Source organism: Galeopterus variegatus, unplaced genomic scaffold, assembly GCF_000696425.1.
Source record: "Galeopterus variegatus unplaced genomic scaffold, G_variegatus-3.0.2 Scaffold0, whole genome shotgun sequence".
Lineage (NCBI taxonomy): Eukaryota > Metazoa > Chordata > Mammalia > Dermoptera > Cynocephalidae > Galeopterus > Galeopterus variegatus.
The window spans coordinates 2,984,596-3,004,541 of record NW_007726111.1 but is presented as its reverse complement, the minus strand read 5'-3'; the positions used below and the strand labels follow the sequence as shown (position 1 = coordinate 3,004,541).

At 33.4% G+C, this 19,946-nt stretch overlaps 1 protein-coding gene across 3 annotated transcripts in view; it reads right to left on the bottom strand.

The window, feature by feature from the left end:
- HGF (hepatocyte growth factor (hepapoietin A; scatter factor)) overlaps positions 1-19,946 on the bottom strand; it is a 78,539-nt gene that overhangs the window by 53,789 nt on the left and 4,804 nt on the right. For 2 of the 3 annotated variants that reach the window (XM_008569159.1, XM_008569842.1), the window contains exons 3-7: positions 17,009-17,174; positions 14,041-14,153; positions 12,407-12,521; positions 7,295-7,437; positions 827-947 (exon numbers count right to left, since the gene is read on the bottom strand). In XM_008569159.1, coding sequence (XP_008567381.1) covers positions 827-947; positions 7,295-7,437; positions 12,407-12,521; positions 14,041-14,153; positions 17,009-17,174 — 658 coding nt within the window. The remainder of the gene's footprint in view (positions 1-826; positions 948-7,294; positions 7,438-12,406; positions 12,522-14,040; positions 14,154-17,008; positions 17,175-19,946) is intronic. The other variant, XM_008570561.1, reaches the window with a different exon arrangement.

The window sequence follows — 19,946 nt, the reverse complement described above, 5'->3', positions numbered from 1 at the left end:
TAGCAGTTTCCAAAGAAAGGTGGGGATAGAGATTCCTCTGTAATTATTTGCATTTTTATTCTTTATAATAAATGTAATGAAATTTCTTTTTTTCAACTTAAAAGTTTTACGAGAAATGAATAGGCAAAAGAAGACTTTTTTTGTAACTATTTATGCTCAAAACCTACTCCTGAGGAAAATGATAGACTGAGTTGCCTGATTTCTCCAAATTGTCTGTCCATATTGGCAATTTCAAAATACACCAGGATAAAGCAACCAAAAAAACTGTTTGCTCCACCCATTTGCTCTGTTCCCTTCTACATGCATGACCTATGTCATGATGTTATGCATGTGACCTAGAGTATCCGAGTCTCTGAAGATGCAGCTATGGGAGATACACTTGCATTTAGTAATAATGCCTCTGCCCAAAGCTGAGGCCTATCAAAGTGGTCATTACTGAATTGATCCTGTCTTTTTGTGTGTGTGTGCTATGGGAGAGAAAGAGGATGCTCCTCCTGGCATTTCTTCTCTGCACCCGATGGTCCTGTGTACAGGGCTTTCCTGATAGTAGAAACTTTTAACCTAGTCAGCCAAGACTAGCTGAAGGTGTAGCCAGTGTTCTCATATACCTCATCATAAACCCCTTTGCCCGAAGACTCCCTCCTTCAAAAATAATGGCTCTGTAACTCTGTCAGAAGAATCCTGAACATTCAGAGGAATTCTACATTTTATGTTCATGCTCTATCAAGAAAATATCATATAAAGAGAATTTCCATGGCAGTTCTTCGTGGAGCAAATAACAGTTTGCAAAAAGAATCATTTGAAGCATGATTCGGTGGTATTTTACCTTTCGGGCAAGAATTTGTGCCGGTGTGGTATCTGATGATCCCAGCGCTGACAAATCTTGCCTGATTCTGTATGATCCATGGGACCTCGATAACTTTCCCCATTGCAGGTCATGCATTCAACTAATAAAATTAAAGCATGGCAGGTTAATTTTTTTCTGACAGCAAAATCAAATACAGCACTGTTCCATTTAAAGAACAGTAAATCACCTGTTTAGCAAACAAATTTTTAGAAAACTCTGCACACTATTCAAACTTTAAATTAGGGCTTAATATCTTAAATAGTGCCATAAAATACACCCTATAGAACTCTTCATACAGTTTAAATAGGATTTTTGTGATTAGTGTCATACAGACTTACCACAGGGCCAGGATTCTGCCTAAGTTTTCAACAACTGTCTAAAAGTTACCTAGAAACTGGAAATATAAGATAGACCGTTGGAGATTTTTTCCCATTTTGGTCTAAAATATAAGGATCTCAGTATTTATATTGTCAGCAAAATAGTTCTCCTCTCTCAGCTTGTCCTCCACAAGAATTATACAATTTAAACTGAGTACATGTCATATTCATACAGTTAATGCTATAATCAGGAGCAGGTTGATTTAAGAGACTAGCTTCAAATAGGAATCTGGTACAGTTCAAAGAACAGGGATATTTTCAAAGAAGAAACCAGGATTCCTTTCTGTTAGTGAACACCCATGTTGAATAGGCTGGGCAGGCTCACATTCTTAGCTACCTTAGGATAGAAGATGACCTGCTATTGAACTCCTTGTACCCACTTATTAGAAAAAAATGGATAAGCCGACCTAATTATGCAGAATCTTACTGATGATTCTGTGAGGTTAATTAAGAGTTCTCTTCTTGATGGCCTCATATCAACACTGAAACCTCTGAATCACATCAACTAACTGAAAAAGAGACTTAAACAGGTTGATTTGTAGCACAGCAAGCATCCTGTGGAATAAATCATTGCTTGGCTTTTCTACGAATCCGGCAGACTTCTCCAAACACATCATTTGTATCTCGCGATCACTGATCATCTAACGTAGCTAAAGTGGGGAAAGACATCAATGTTTAGTTTTATCCACTGGAATCTAGCCTAATGAGTATTTATAGCAATTTGGGATATAAAGTTAGAATCACCACTTTTAAACCTTTGATTTTTATAACCAAATTGGACATGATTAACTTTCTGAAACATGCAACCATTTGGCTTGATCCATCTACTTCCTTTCATGTAGGTAGGTTAATCCATGAATTCAGACAAGGAACCAATTCAGCTTCCCCTCATTTGATACTGAGATTCCCCATGCTCCAGTCAATAAGCACCTGACCTGTAAGTGAGAGGGGTCCCAGAGCATATTGATAAAGGTGCTCAGGTTGGCCAACATCATTTCCACATCGAAATGCTTAACATAGGTTATGCATCATCACATTTTAGCTTTCCATTTGAAGGAACTGCGAAAGAATGCAAGGTTTGGTATTTTCAAAGAAAATATGTGGCCTTTATCATTGCTGTTTGCTCCTTTGTATTGCGTGAAAAAATAGAATAGAATACTGCAGTCACACATAAAAGATAAGTATCCATATGTACAATTTCTACTCTTGTATAGTACTCATGAATCAGAATATATCTATTATGTCTCCTCCAGCAAATGCAGTTTGTTATGGTAAATACATTTCTGATGAGAGTGAATAGAATTATCTTCTGGGAAGCGGTACTATAGGTGTTATTACAAAATATTTTTTCCTGGACTTACAGATTTTTAATAGTCTTAAGGAAAGATATCTACACAAAACAGATGATTCTAGCAGATGACTATTTTCCAGAATGATTGTGGTAGATCAGTGCTTCTCCAAACAGTAATGTGCATAAAAATCACCAGAGATCTTATTAAAGGGCAAATTCTGATTCAGTGGATCTGGGCTGGCACATTAATAATAAACTCTCAGGGGATGTTGATGCTGCTGGTGCTTGGACTCCACACTTCGAGTAGCAAGTTTGCAGATAATGTGGTCTATTCTAAAACTTCTAAGTGTTTGGCAGTAATGGCATTTTAGCAGAAACTGGATTTTACTTGGACCTTGAAGGATGGATGGGAGTTGGATAAGGTATAAAGGGATAAAATAACATGAAACAGTACAGAAACATGAAATAGTATGTTATGTTTGTAGTAAAGTGAAGAGAGAGTTATGGCTGCAGCTGCAGGCCTAATGAGATAAAAATAAATAAATAAAAGTTAGCAAGAATATTATATATCAGAAGGCAGTGAAAGTTGCTTTTGAGGTGGGAATTATACATGTTCTGAGATGGAACTGAGATGACAAATATATTATAGTTACATATTCTTTGATTATGCCATACTTTTAACATAAAGTATTTGATTCTTACACTGAGGAAAATAAGGCTCACAAGTTTTAAGGGACTTACCTAAAAGAGAAAATGTCAAACTTGTGCCTGGAACACATGTCTTTTGACCCCATAGTCTAGGGTTCTTTCCATTATTTCAAATTGCCCTTTTGTCTTACATATTTTAATTGTGTCCTCACATTCTAACTGGCCATACTTTAATATGGACAGATAGCAATGATTTTAGGAAGTCAATACCCCTGCCTTTTCCAACATTGTCCCATTACCTTCTACCTTTTTGTTTACAACACTAGCTCGCCCTCTTGTTGGATTCTCACCTATTAGAGAATGGGGGAAAGGAGGCCATGTGGAAAGCATCTTGATTGGCCATCTTATCCCAGGTAAATGGCTGAAAATTCTGTTGCTTTACCATTGAATCAAACTATCAGATTAGTCATAAAAATTACCTTAAGAAAACTAAATATTGAACTGATATTCACTTTTCAAACTTCCAGAATTCTGAGACTCTTCTATATTTTCCTAGCTCAAAGGCAAGTAGTACAGGTGGAAACCAAGTTCACCTACCCAAGGGAACAAGTGAAAGTATGAACTTTGTAGCAGTACAAGGTGGGGGAGGATTGCCCTCCTGGCCCTCTCTGTCATTGCCATGGCATTATTTAACAGGTCCATCAAGTTCATCTTTTTCAAAAAAAAAAAAAAAGCAAAATACTGTCCTAGATCACATAAACTCAAACTAAATAGTTTCTGCTCATAAGTACAATATTTTTTCCTAAGTATAGTTCTGGCCTAAATAATAGCAGAAAACTACAAAATCTACACGTAAATTATAAGTAGCATTCATTTAATGTCTTTCTCATCATACTAAACAACTTAACTGAAAAGTTGTGTTCCATTTTTCTCAGTCATAAAACCACAAGTGATGTGAGTTTTCAGACTAAAACAACTACTACGAAAGTATCTGAATCTATTTTTAATCAGTGTTTATTTTATTCTAGTCAAAGGTAATCAATCTCTCAGAAAAATCCATGCAGGTGATTACTTGAGCAAACCTGAATGTCTAAAATATAAATAGTTTCACAAATCCACATTTATAAATAATATTTTTATTTAAATTTTTGTTTTTAAGTCTTACTCCACATAGAGTATCAAATTACACACATAAAATTATGGCAGTGCTGTTTGGGATTTTAAGTGTAAGGTCTTTAAAAAATAATGATAATGGCTTAATTAAAATGTATTTACTTGAATATTTGACAATCATTAAAAATGACATCTGTTTCAATGAATGACTAATAATTGCTTGATTTTAAATCCCAATCAAATGCTAAAGTAAGAAATTGGATTTTATAACCACAACCTTCTGTAACTTTTGAATTAATTGGTAGTGGGGTTTTTTTTTACATAATTATGTAAGGTTCTTTTTTTTCTTAATTGAGAGATAAAATTGTACATAGCTATCATGTACAACATGATGTTTGGAGTATATATACATTATAGATTGACTAAATCTAACTAATTAACATGCATTACCTCACATAATTATTGTTTTTGTGGTGAGAACATGTAACATGTAGTCTCTTAGCATTTCAAAAAAGCAATATATTGTTATTAACTCTAGTCACCATGTTGTATAATCGATCTCTTGAACTTATTTCCCTTGTATAACTAAAAGGTTCTAAATGTTATAGAGTATTCATTTTCTTTTGGAATGACTAATATATTTCAAAGTCTTAAATTACAAGAAAATAGTATTAATTATTGGATATCAGATACAATTCTTCTATGAACCAAATTTTTAGACAAATTTCAGATGATTATTTAGCCAAGAGTTCAATATAGTTACAAAAATTTCAAAAAATAATTACTGTTTTGTATGTCTCTTAAAAGAACAGTTCAAAGTTTGAACACAGGTACTCTTCTTGTTTAGTTTTAAATATACAAAATGATTTGATAATTACTATCTCATCCATAATGGAGCAACCTTTATAACTTGCCATTTAATAAGCTAATACTCATGGATAGAAATGGCCCACCCATTATGCTATTTAAGCATTCTGGATTTTGAGGTTTCTCCCTCACACATGTATTCTGGTAGACATTTATATCTGATCTATGTTATTTTGTAGTATCCATTTTATAGATAGCTCTGTTTTTCTCTATTAATGTACTAACAATGCTTTTTATTTTGGATCTTCTTCATTAAAATCCTGCTAAAACATTGCTCATTTTATCTTGAATTTAAAATATCACTGTTCAATTCACACTCCTTGTAACATTTTTAAGCTACGGGGCAAGTGTTGGTTCTCATCTCCCATGGGAGGGTTATTCTACGATTGTCAGGCCTCTAATTGTTTCTAGAAAGAGCATTATCTGCAACCTTTAGTGCCACAGTGACCAACAGAATCACGTACCATTGATATCAATGAGCAATGCCCTTTTCTAAAGGAGTGATGACCTCAAACTACTTAAAGATATTAGAGAGTTACATTCTAACGAAATAAAGATAAATGAAAATAGGACTTTTCAATTACTTATTTTCTAGCACTTTTATTCTACGTCACTTATCAGTCAAGATCTATGTCAGTATATTTTGATGAAGGTTCTTTTTATAAACCAGGAGTTAAAAATCACATTCTCACAAGGAGTAGGCAGGTAACAGGACTGCTAAGCTGTTTAAAGTTTGAACAAGTCACCCGCCTTCGAAAACATTATGCCAAGTCAAACAAAACCAATAAGCAAAAATCCTTGTCTCTGATTTTCAACCTCAGAAAACTGTAATAGTGGGAACTCCCCCAAAAGTAAGGATTTTTTCTTCCATGTGCAAATTTAAGACAAATATTAATTCCAGACTTATTCGTACAAAACAGACTTGTTCATAACGTTGTCACAGATAAGTTTATTATTTTTAAAAGAAAAGAAAACAATGAAGAAGTCATAGGGAACAGAATATGATATGGATGGAAAGTAAGAATTTACAAACAGATGGAACTGGCTCTAGCACATGAAGTCAAGGATTTTAAATTAACTAACAACAGAAAACAAATTCACTTTCTCTGTGATCATTAGCTAACAATGGCCTTTACTCTTTATGTGATAAATATCAACCTAATATTAAATGAATATTAGTGGAGGAAATATTTTTTTAAATATTTGGCTAATAACAAACAGGTAAGATATCATACTATAAAAACTGGACAACATTCCAGCAGTACCCCCTCCCCAAATACTTCAAAATCCTAATAAATTTCTAACAGAATTTCATCCATGTTTCACTTCAATTTTTGGAATTTTAGAGTTTCTGATAGAACTGAAAAACCCAGCTATTCAGTAGCCAGAAACTAAGAAAAACAAAACCACATACAATGTTGAAATGGTTACTCTTCCATCTTGTCAGTCATTCAGTTTTCCACTGCAAAAGTAAGGACAATGCCCTTTTATGCTGTGAGAAGAGGTAAAAACACAGATATGGATATAAGGTGCCTGCTTTCAAGACAGCTTGGGGTCCATCGCTTTGATCTCTTCAGATACTATTCTAAAGTGTACTCAGTTCCATTCCCAGTCTATGTGCCAAATTTGGTTCTAGTCACATTTTCACCAAAATGCACATGGGGGGAGTGGGGTCGAGCTTCCCGTGTTCCCTTCTATAATCTTCTGGATCCATATGCCCTTCTCACACCCCTTCAGAGGAGTTTTGATAAAATTTCTGTGGAAGCAGGGCTGGATGAACAGAATTAGCATTACTAACAAACAGCTAAATTTCATTCAGCTCCTTTTGGGTGATGTATGGGAGCAGATTTTGAGGTATGTGAGCTCAAGACAGTAGGTAAGTAAACCTACTCTTTTACTCTCTTTAGAGGGATGTCTCAGACTGTGTTGAAATTCAAACTGATAACTTGCTCCATTATTTTGCATTAATCTGTTGATAATCAGATCATTTTGAAAACATCATGTAAAAATTCTCAACACATTATCTATAGTTTCATTTGGATGAATAACATATTTCTTGTGATTGATTCATTTCTAGTAACCTTTAATGTGAATTACAGTTCTACACACAGGGGGAATAGAGTGCCCCACACGGCATTCAGGTTCATTTACCTTCTGAACACTGAGGAATGTCACAGACTTCGTAGCGTACCTCTGGATTGCTTGTGAAACACCACGGTCCCCCTTCTTCCCCTCGAGGATTTCGACAGTAGTTTTCCTGTAGGTCTTTACCCCGATAGCTCGAAGGCAAAAAGCTAGTTTTAAAATGATAATCATTACAGTATAAGAGCACGCAACTTTACTTTTAGCCTATTAATTTGACTAATTATTGGATATGTTTTTCCTGAAACTAGAGAAACCTTTATTCTATCTCAAAAACCTTCATATATTTTGTTAAATTCTGTCACTTCCATCCATTCCCAAAACACTTGAATTTTATTAACATTCGCCTAACTGAATTTCCATATTCAACATCAAGTTAAAATATTCCAGAGTATAATTGATGTTGTTTGCAACACAATTTCAAAGCTCCACTCAAAGGTAGCAAGTGATTTAGCAGGGCCGCTTAGAAGAAAACAGAAAACACTGCAATGGACTTTGAAATCTCACTATTACATTGCTTATCAGAGATCATTACTTGTTTGCTTATTGCTTTTCTTATGAATAATAGCCCCCTTTTTTCCTGCACAATTGAGAAACAGATCGACAAACTAACATGAACAAAGGGTCCAGAATCAAATCAAACCTGGATTCAGATTTCAGCTCTTTTTCTTACTGTGAAACCCCAGCAAGTCATTTAGCTTCTCAGCCTGTTAGCTCACCCGTAGCCTGGGTATAATTATAACTTATGACATCTTACACCTTATATGGTTGTTTTGAGAAGTTCAAAGAGATATTATAGTAATTGACACCTAACAAATGCTACCTATTTTTAAGGACACTCCACTTTGTAGTCTCTACTTTGTCCTAAGAACAGAATTGTTAATTATCTTCAAATTTTTTGATAATTTTGACTGTGACTGGGGTTTGGTGCTCCCAGTTTTAGTTCATAATAGTAGTCCATTGGGTGATGTAACTGTAATACATTACCTCCACTTAAAATTTTTAACACCCTAGTTATAGTTTTGTTACCAGCATAAAGTATCATTTTGTATATTTTTGTATTGTTTGTGGTATTGGACTCAGTGATGCTACATTAGTTTGCTATATTGCACACAAAAAAATCATAATAAAGAATATAGATTTGTAGGTAACACTAGTAAACATTTTTTTTTAAACCCAGTTACATTTTAATATTCAGTTTGGTTTTTTCTAAAAAGCTTTATTTCTACTTTTATTGATCTCTAAGTTCTAGATGGTACTTAAATAAGTCCAAGCACTTTAGTGTTTAAGTAAATACGATTCAAATGTGTTTCCTACCCAGTGAAACTCTAATTAAGAAATTTTTATTTTTTTTAATGTGATACAAAATGAATATAGACATGTGTCAGGTACTAAATAGCATTTTGCAATGAAATTCTTTCATTTGGACACGAATGTATACCAGAGTTAAGTCCTCAGAAAATATAAATTATTGGTCAAAAAGAAATCGTCTATTCTAAGAGACTTATTACTAAGCATCTTCAAGAAACTGATTAAATATTATAAACATTATGCAACTCCAAAGTGTCTTTAGATAGAGTTTATATCCTTGCTTCACTAGCATTTTTAATATGCGTAAATGAAAATAAAACGTTAGGCCCTATGACTGACAAAAACAGTAACTCAATAATCACTCATGATAATGTTATAGGTCCTAACAGTACTGAATTTTCAAAAACAAGGAAGAAATTTTTCTTTTGTTTTACTTGTCTTAGTTTTAGCCCCATCATTCAGAATATTTTAGCATGTCTTTTGTTTATGCCATTGTTTGAAACTTTTCTTTCACTTTTGGTACTTCTCCAACTTTTCATAGTAAATTTTTATGAAAATAATCATTTTTCTGACAAAAATCAAAACATACTTTTGCTTTGTACATTTTCATGAAGTAATGCACTAATCAAATGTACTTTTAAAAATTCCACTGTGTTCTATTCTTTGAAAAAGCTTGGTAAAGCAGAGTGGTAAGAGAAAGTTATTGTTAATCACAAAGCCTACACTGTTACCCCATAAATATCACCTGACTAGTATATGACATTAGGCCTTAGAAACTTTATTTACTCTCTGGGTTTTGATTTCTTCACTTATAAGATGAATGGAGTGAGTTAAATTATCATAAGTTCCCTTTTTCTTTGTCATTATGCATTAAGTGTACTTAAGAAACTAAATAGTGGTTTTAGCACAAGTTCAATACACACATATTCAAAATCTACAGCGTAAAGAGGATTCCCCCCCACACACACACACGCACACACAAACACACACATATACACGCATATACCTTTCCAGTGGATTTGTAAAGCCAAAAAGAAGCTGTGAAGAAGTAGTAAATGAGTCAATCAACAATTTAGCAGGAAAGATAAAGGTAAGAAGGAAGAGAGATAAAGTAGAAACCAAAACTAGATATGGCCAAAAGACAGATCAAGCTTTCCCACTGGAGTTAATAAAAATGAAAAATGAAAAGAAAAGATGGGCTTCTTTCCACAATTCTGAATCAATCCATATCAAATTCCTCTTTAGGATGTGGAGGTTCAAGAGCAGTCTGGGTAATCTTGTCTCTTCATTGTTTGGTGTATTTGACCTTTTACCCAAATTAACTGGTTTTCTTTTGGGTCCCAAGGTGTTTGGACTGCTTTCTTTAGCATCCCATACTTGGCCAAGGGTCGAAGCCTAGCCCTGCTCTTTTTACTGTGTTCATTCAACATATGTTTATGAGAACCTATTACACACAAGGCCTGTGCCAGTCAGTAGGCTCTGTAATAAGCTTTTCTTTGCATACATACTATTTTTCGTTCTCTGTCCTAGCTGTTAGCAAGGCTTTAAGAGAGATAAGTGAAGAAATATTTGAAATTGGGTTCCATCCAAATATATTTGGAAATATAAACTAGGTCTTCTGGGTGCTAGCCTCCCTTTCATTTCTTTTAATATTAACTGTGTTCATAGAAAAATTGATCTATTCCATCATCTGCTTCATTAATGAATGCTGGGTGGCCCATGAAGGATACAGATGTCGATAACAGGTCACTTGATTTTCTGGTTAAGCTTCTATACTAATTTCATTATCCATCATCATCTTCCCATTAAGCTACTTGTAAAATATTTCAATTTAGGGAGTCAACAATAAATCACTCTTCAGAAAGAGACATATTTCTCTTTCCATTCCCCATAAAATTAACCTTTAGTTAGCACTTATCTTAAAAGTGTTAAGCTATCATGCAGATATTCCAATAAGCTGCTAATTGATGAAAATTAAGTGTTGCTCCCATTTAATACAAAAAAGGATTTGATTAATATACAACATCCTCTCCGTCATAAACCTGTATATCACAAGGAAATGTTTGTTGGTAAAATAGCTGATTGGACTGGGAAGCCAATTCCCAGGGAGATCTATTTCACATTTACTCCTCTAGCAGAGAATCAGAGTCATAGAGAATTTGGGTTGAAATAAGACCTCTACTAGGTCAGTCCAGTGCACTCCCCTGGACTAGGGTAGGATTGATTTCAAATGCTATTCCTTTGTTCATGAGAAACTTAGATCTATTTAAATAAAATGCTTTCTTCACTATGCAGGGAGGACACCATGTAAACCTTTAAGAGAAGACAAAACCAATTATATCATTTGTTTTTGTAATATAAGGATAACAGTATGCTTCAGGGGTATTCCTATAAAATTGTAGGTAACTAATTTAGGAAAATTGTTATTTTCTACATACAGCTGATCAGCTTGGACACTTAGTAGCCAGTACTAATTAGACCAAGATCATGGTTTGATCCCAGTGTGGAGGAGCTTTTTCTTTATATATCAGCCAATTAACTCATCTCTGTTTACTAAAGTAATATCTTGCAAAATTATGCTCAAAAAATAGAATGAAATAAAAAGTGTATTTATGGAGGCAAAGACATCAGCACTACTGAAAAACAAGTCACAGCGTGTATCCTGTTGACAGGCCTAGTGTTTCATGCTATGGGGTTGTTAAAAGCACAGGTTCTAGAGTGACAGTGACTCTGGCTATACCACTTACTGATTTTGTATGACCATGAAAAGTTACTAAGGTTCTTTGTTCTTCAGTTTCACCATGTATGCAAAATAGAACTAAAAAACTACCCACTGTGTGGTTCCTGTGAGGATTAAATAAGATAAGCCAAGTAAACTGTACAGCACATGGTAAACTAAACCTTCCAATGCATTTACTAGGCAGGAAAGAGGTGTTTTAAACTATGTTAGTTCCTGTCAAAATTATCTGTGAAAAAGTCTTGAAAACAGTGGTTATATTTAGTTCTCCAGTTGTGTTAGATATCTACGTTTTTCCTCCATGATGATTAAAACTCAATCTAATGAGCCTATGGATATTGTGTTTACTTGTCTCTAAATAGTACCCATCTGCTATAATGAACACAATTTTCCTCTTCAGTGTAGATATTTGATTTCCAAAACTCAGAAGTTTCCTCTAGTCTTTAGGCAATAAGTGAAATGGGAAAGCTGGTCAATTTGCAGCATGAGCTTTTAGCAGTGGTTCTCAACTTTGGCTGCCCTTTGGAGTCATCTGGGGAGCTTACAAAAACACTGTTGCCTTATTCTCCCCATAGATTCTGATTTAATTGATCTGTGTTGCCACCTGGGTGGTGGGAGTTGTCAAGGGCTCCCAGCAGGTGATTTTAATGTGCAGCCAAGGTTGAGATCCACCAAGGTTAAAGAACACTCAGCCCTCTGTAAGGTGAGAATCTGATCCACCTCTGATTTTTCAGTCAATCTTTCCAGCTGCACAGTGCTGTACTTTCTTGAAGGCAATAAGAGGAAGAAAAATCTTATTTTCTAAATGAAGTTTTCATTATTTCTTCATAAACATCGAGATCTACAAATTGAGGCATTGAGGTAAGGTAATGTTAGGCCACATTTTAATGATCAATTTATTAATCATTTGCTAAGTATCAGTCATGAATTCACATAAGCCTTGGCCTAACACAATTCAGCAAAGTTGGCTGCGTTATCATAGAACTGTGCAATCATTCTGAAGGACTAATGTGCAACTGTTAATGCATAAATGAACAACAGGCTCCTCCCACTTTATTTCATACTGTTCTTACCTGTGCTCATGGGGTATCATGGAATTCCAGGGTTGGCATTTAATGCCACTCTTGGTGATAGATACCGTTCCCTTGTAGCTGCCTCCTTTACCAATGATGCAGTTTCTAATGTAGTCTATCAAAGAAAGCAGAGAAAAATGTTGTAACTATGTGAAACATGCTGTATTTATTGAAGAGAAAAAAAAAATAGAATTCCATTCAAGCCTGTAAGTAATTAGCGCTTCTAAACTATTTCAAATAACATTGAAATTTCTTGCCTAAAGCTTCTACTAGTATTTTCAAAATAACACATTTCAGAATAATCTAAAACAAATAGACTGAGACGTTTTAATTTTGTGAGTGTATATATAGAGATAGATATAGATAACTACAGAGATTAGTCTATATGCTTAACATAGACTAGACTGTATATTCAACTGGTAAGGCAATTGTGATTTGCTTAAATACATAACCCATTTTAAGAAAATATTAAAAACAAAAAATTAAATGCTTTTTAAAACCTATATTGAATTCAGAAAGTTACTCTTAGATAATAAAATTAACTAATTTGTCTTTCTTTACCTAAGTAAAATTGTGTGGGTTTTTGTGCATGTGTGTGCATGTATGAAATAACTACAGTAGGTTTAAAATAAGAAGTAAAAATGGTCTTATGCTAAATCATGAATTACATTTAGGATTTGTAGAATTGTTGGGGTGTATAGAGATAATCTTATTTTCTACCATGAATTTATTTTTAATTTCATTTAAACATTTACCCTATTAACATGAAAACATCTGAATACAGTACCAAATATCCAAATTTAATAGGACACAGTATGATTTTTCAAAAAGCATTAATATAGGGGCTAGCCAATTAGCTCACTTGGGAGATCATGGTGCTGGTAACACCAAGGTCAAAGGTTCATATCCCTGTACTGGCCAGCCACCAAAAAAAAAACCCCAAACAAAACATTAATGTTATTTTTATAAGTAAAATTCATAATTCTTATTTTGTGTGATGAGAGATTTAATTTGTAAAATTCATATTTACTTAACATTCTTCAGTTATTTCCTGTATATAATTTTGCTTTTGAAAAAAACAAATATCTTATGAATACAATATCAGACCACCAGAATACATAAATTAACAAATAGTTTTGTCTCTATTTCTCTTTTAAAGATTTTTTTAATGTGTATGATTAAGTATAAATCCAACTCATTTTTTCAAAATATCCACACTTTGTTATCATCATCAATCATCACTTTAAATCAGATTAGTTATCCAAAGTTTTTAAAATATAAAATACTATAGTAAGCTCAAAATTTTCTGGAATATAAAGTACCTTAAACTAATAATTTAAGGTGGCACTTTCTAAAATGAACATGGAGAATGTCGACTCTAGGAGATGCTTCTAAAAAAATCAGAGATGGGGTAATGTAGATTACGAAAGTTTGGGAAGTGCTCTCTTTAAAGTACCATACCAAAAATAGTCGAGATACTAGTTTCATCTGTCTTAATGTCTGGAGCGACTGCATAACAGATCCAGTGTATAATAAAAAAAATCAGTGCAAAAGAGCACTGTGGCAGGAAATTACAAACGTATATTTTATTATACTTTACTTCATTATATAATATTTAGGGAGAAATCAGTTACCTTTGTTTTCATAGAGGTCAAATTCATGGCCAAACTCTTTTTTCACTCCACTTGACATGCTATTGAAAGGGAACCAGAGGCATCGTTTTCTTGCTTTATCAAAAACAAAGGCCCTGAAAAAAATGTCTGAATGAAAAGAAGGAATACTACTATTTATAAAGATTTTATAGAATGGGCACATGATTTTCCAAGGAGGACAATATAAAAACAAATGCATAATTACATATACATAATAACAATATGATATTTGAACCTACCATTTTGATGCCAAAATAAAGAACAAAATTAAATTTTTGTAGGTGTAGATTTAAATATTAGATTAAATATTATTTGGAGTGTTCTTATGTTTTTACGAATGACTTGTAGAATAATAAGGGCTTCATCAAGCAAAACCAATATGTAATACAACTACTTGGATTATTTCTGAAGGCTTTATATTTTTGTAAAGGCACAGCAACTTGAAAGATTGTTTGCAGTGGTATACAAATTATTATATTTGAGATATAATAATTAATTTCCAAAGTTTGTACTTGTATAAAGTACATTCATTCTAAAATGACATTTTGTAAGGTGCATTTGATAAATCACTACTCCAGGAGATTCTCCTAGGAAGAGGGATCTAAAATCAAACGTTTGAAATTTTTTCATATAATATCCCTTTTTGGCAAGTTATAAAACATTGAAGCTTATTAAAGACATGAAAATTTTGCCATGAGTATAACTGTTTGTTTATTTAAGTCAACATTTTCTAAATAGATTTGCTTGTGAAAGCATTTTTAATTAAAAAAACATAATATTAGAGAATGTGCTTTTGATATAACATCTTGAAGGAAATTATTAAAATGTGTCATCCCTACAATTAGTATTCCTATAGTTTAGTGTTATAATGGTTTTTTTTGTTGTTGTTGTTCACTAAAAAAACTAAAACAAAATAATTACCAAAAAGTGATAATTAGAAATAAAAAGCAGTGATTCCATCTGCAAAGTGGTTTCCAGTTTGCTGATGTCCTTCACTCTTTTCACTCATTCTGTTACAATGACGTATTCTCTCAGAAAAGTGTTTCTTTATATTATCTTACACCTCCACAGGGAGTGGGTGGAAACTATCAAATATCATAAGTTGCATTTTCTTTAGATTTCACTATAAGAATCTTTGTCTTAGCATTATTTTAATTATCATCTTCTCTTCCACAATTTATTTTGGTTTTTTTCTAGTTGTTCATGGCAGGAAAGCAATTCGTCTCAGTTACTCAGCCATGGCTAGAAGAGAAAAGCCTCCTATTTTCTTCATGTAAGTGAATTCACAAGTTAGCAATTTACTGAAGAGCTTAGAATCAGGCATTCTGGTCATCCTTCCTAACCAGCAAAGAGGAGCTTAAGTTCCTGTAAAATCAATATTGTTGGTACCTTCTCAAGAGGAGACACTATTCGAGTGTTTCACTCCATACCCACTGAATTTACAGATGTATTCACACAACATTTTTGGTATTTTCCAAGTGGTTTAATATAATTTTCATTGTTTTTCAATGATTCCAGTTCATATAACAAGTTTGCAAACAGGATCCTTTGATTCATTAAGAACCTAATTTCAGAATTTCATAGTAGGTCCATTCAATTCTGTATAACTAAGGTATCTAATGATCCCAAATACACACACACACACACACACACACACACACACACACACATGAGATATGGGTCTCCCATTCCCTTTGCTCCAACCCTGAGAAAAGAAATTACAACTCCAACATTCACAATTGCCAGAACAACATCTCCATAAATTTTGAGAGTAGTTTTCTCTAACTTATTTTTTAAAATCTCAAAGTCTCAAGGTTTTTATTGGCAAGTCAGGGAATAAAAGAATTATCATAGGAATATACTTGCAAAATCAATTCTCATTCCCCTTGCCAGGAAGTTTCTCCCTGAAAGTGGTGGTTTGGCTACAAAAATAGAAAGGAGAGAGTCTCTCTTTCCTCTAAATCTGATGAAGACCTTCTCTGGCCATGTGCGTTACCGTCATAACCCATCACACTCATTTCTCTGAGAAAGAAAGGCAAGATGAGATCAGGAGCTCTCGCCGTGACATTACTAAACTCTGTATTCGCATTCTGTGTCACTATCCAAATGTAACAGAGTAGAATTCAAACTTTACAGAATTTTATGCATAATTATGTAGGGGGAAAAAAGACATGGGGAATAAAATAGGGATTAAGAATATAGGAAATAAGTGAGAGGAGAGAATGTTTATGAAGAAGAACTAGAAAATTCATCTTCTACCAGTTTGGGAAACTATTCAGATGAAATTGTCACTTTCCTGGCTGAAAAGTATAAGTTTTATCCTGTGGGATTGTTGGCAGAGTAGTTAGGAATTCTTCCCTGTGAGGTCACATAGGACTGTCAAATGATAAACTCTCCATTTGAGTCCCCTCATGTCTCTTTGAATGACACCATTTCTTTATACCTGAAACTTCATCTTTGCTACCCACTGATATCTTTTCAACAGCCTCTGCTGCTGACACCAACCCCTCTAGTTTTTATCTAATTCTCTCAACATCTTTTATTTAAATTCCTAAAGACAATGATATAAGTTGCTGTACATTTTCGCTGTTCCCAATTTCTATTCTACAAATTTCTCTACTCCTCTTAAAAAAAAAAAAGTCACTCTGAACAAAATGTTAGATAAAATTCAATCTAATTTAGTTTTACTTCCTCAAATTCAATTGTTCATAAGATGAGGAAACATAAATTCCATAACCAAAGCCACTGAGGTTAGAAGGTAGCAGTTTGGGTGCTCTCCCTTACTTAAGCCTATTTCCATCAACTGAGAGCTAAGTCTTCTCTTATATTGAATTAAAACTAGAGTCAAACTTATAATTTTGAAAACAAATTACACTGAATAAAAAAATGGTTATAATGAGTACATGCTATATTTGGAAAATGATCCTAAGAAAAAAAAGAAGTAACTTACTTGCAAGTGAATGGAAGTCCTTTATTCCTAATACATCTATTGGCACATTGGTCTGTGGTATTCATCTTTTTGGTTTTTATCTTCAGTAATGGGTCTACTTTGACTAGAGTAGTCTTTGCTGACTTTTTGAATTCATGAAGTGTGTTTCTTCTTTTCTTCTGTCCCTCTATTAATACAAAAATTAAACACCAGACATGAGGGAAATGCTTTTAAGGCTCATATCATTAAGAAAAAAATATCATTAAGGGTCATCTACAAGATAAAGAGTTTTCTGTCAATATACTAGACCTCCAGGGGTTGGGAGTGGAGTGAAGTTGAGATAGTTAAAGGTGAGAGAAGAATATCGTGATCAGAAAAACAAGTAACTTGTCATGTAGAGTCACTCATCTACATTCTTTCAAATGAAGGATGCTTTTAAAAATTAGGACAGGGTTCACCCTAAAGAAATAAATAGCATGATATTCTCCAAACAGCATGAAAGCAAGTATCAGTGCCAGAAACATATCATGTCACACTTTATAACTAATTTTTTCATTTCCTTCTACAGTTGGTCTTTATGTCAGGTATGGTATTATTTAGATAAGCCAATTCAGACAGGAGAGAAACTTCTTACTAAAAACTGTACAGTGAACAAATTGTCCTGACTTGCTCTTTAAAGTAATTCATGCTATTCATATTTTAGCCCTTCTCTTCTCATTAGTAACTACATAAATGTTTTGTGTGCTTTTGGTCACTATTCCTTGGTATCACTGAACTGTTTATCTTGAGATCAAGCCAAATGCTGTAAATCAAGTGTACGTAAAACTTCATCCTTTAATGTGGCAGTATCATTTTTCTTCATGAAAGCACAAGCCTCCTAAATAGCATGCAGCTTCCTACTAAAAGCCTGAAAAATAGAACTAAAACATACTAAGAAATTTAATTTTATGAATAACTATAGATTATCAAGAACCTGTTTTTTATTCTCAATTTGCCAAAAAAATGACGATCACCTTCTTTACATTGTGGAACTAAATGTCTAATAGATTGCAGCTATTATATAATAAGGACGGCTATGATCAAGTCCCTCTGTCTGTCAATTCTTTTGGTCATTCTTACAACAAAGGTAGTAATAATGCATTCGTTTTTCAGCTGAAGAAACCAAGACACAAGGAAAAATTAATTGGCCACTTAGAAAATCTCAGATTGGAAACCCAGCTGCCTGGCTTCAAAACCCCACTGTTAATCACTTACCATGCCATCTTTATCTAAGAATTGCTAAGAATGTATGTGGAAATATAATTTGTAAACATTTTCTGAAGATTTTGTATAGAGCTATCAATAGAGAAGAAACTTGGATGGTAGAGCAGGAAATGCATTCCTGGTCGTTATATGTGGCGAAATGTGTTGAGAAGGGAGGGTGAAAATTTTTGTGCAGAAAATTTGAAAATATGGCTAGAAGAGTGAGTGAGGTACTGAGAATGGCATCATACTCTAAGTTTGCCAGAAACCACTGACTCCAGTTGGTTTATCAAACATGCAGATGCTGCTCATTAATGTCTATCCTAACCTGAAGTCCAATGTAAATGAGAGAACATGAGGTTCTCTAAATTTTGGGTTCTCTATAAAACTCCAAAGCACAATCTCAAAAAGACTGGTACTAATTCCTATAATGATGCTTTCATTTTTTAACTCTTCTTTGTCCTACAAGATGGAACGCCTATGGTAGAATAGATACAGTTCAAGAGATATTTTAACATAAAAATTAAATCAACCAAATAATCTGTCAACATGTTATTTATTAAGCGTGAACCAAATGCCTTGCACAATGTTGGCAGACAGGTGATAATTCTGGAATTCTTATCGACTTGCCAAATGACTTTGTTTAATTACCAGAAATGTTAATATCTTCATTACTCAATCTATAAAAGAAAAGTTATACTTTGAACCAAAAGGGGTTATTTAAACCATGATCATTAAGTAAATACTTGGATATCAATAAATTATCTTTTAATTTCTGGCATAAGAGAATAAAATGTTATTCTCCTGAGCAAAGAAGACATGATTCTATTCAAATTTTGGTTTCTCAGAACCATGTTAATGGGAGATAAGTTTCTCCATTAAGAGTTTATCTTTTCTTTGACCTTATTATACTTTTCTTAGATGCTATGAAATGTTTCACATCATAATAATCATCTGATGTCCTATACTTGTATAAATTTGAATATTTCTTAGAAATAAATAGTAGTAAATGGATGCAGAAAAATCTATTAAAAAACAAATAACCACCAAAATGGAGGAATCTTATATATATTTCTAAAATGAATTTTGTTAACAAAAAACATAAAATAAAAATTGGCCTTATGTATACTTATTTATTATACATGTTTAAGGGTGAAAGAGGAGGATAAAAATAAATTCAAAAAGTCTAAGTCTAAGGCTAACATAATTCATTATAAACATAATTTATAAAGTATTTTAGTAATTATCAGATAAAATAGAGGCCCTGTTTGATGTTCCGCTTTCTTTTCTCAATATCATGCAATATGAGGGCAAGCAGTGAAGACTCCTCCGGACCAAAGAAGTCCATGTGGAATTGTTGGCTGTGTTTAATTCTACAGATCTTCAGCTATCCTATTGAAATGTGTTAATGTGTGGTTTGTGCCTCATAAAAAGTCTGCCCTTTCTCACTGATAAGTCTTCCATCACTACCTTTTATCAAAGATCAAAAAGTATTCTTAAGAGCAAATAAATCTGTGATTTCCCTTTACTAGATAATAAATAGAAGTGAAAAGCTTGTCTGGGGCTACAAAGCTAATCAGGGCCAATCAGAACCAGATACCAGGATTCCCTTCTCACTATTTACTTCTCCTGACATAGAAACTTTTTTAGGTCAGTAACTAATTACTCTAAACATGAAGTTGGAGCTAGTTGTACATCATGTAATTCATGCATCTAT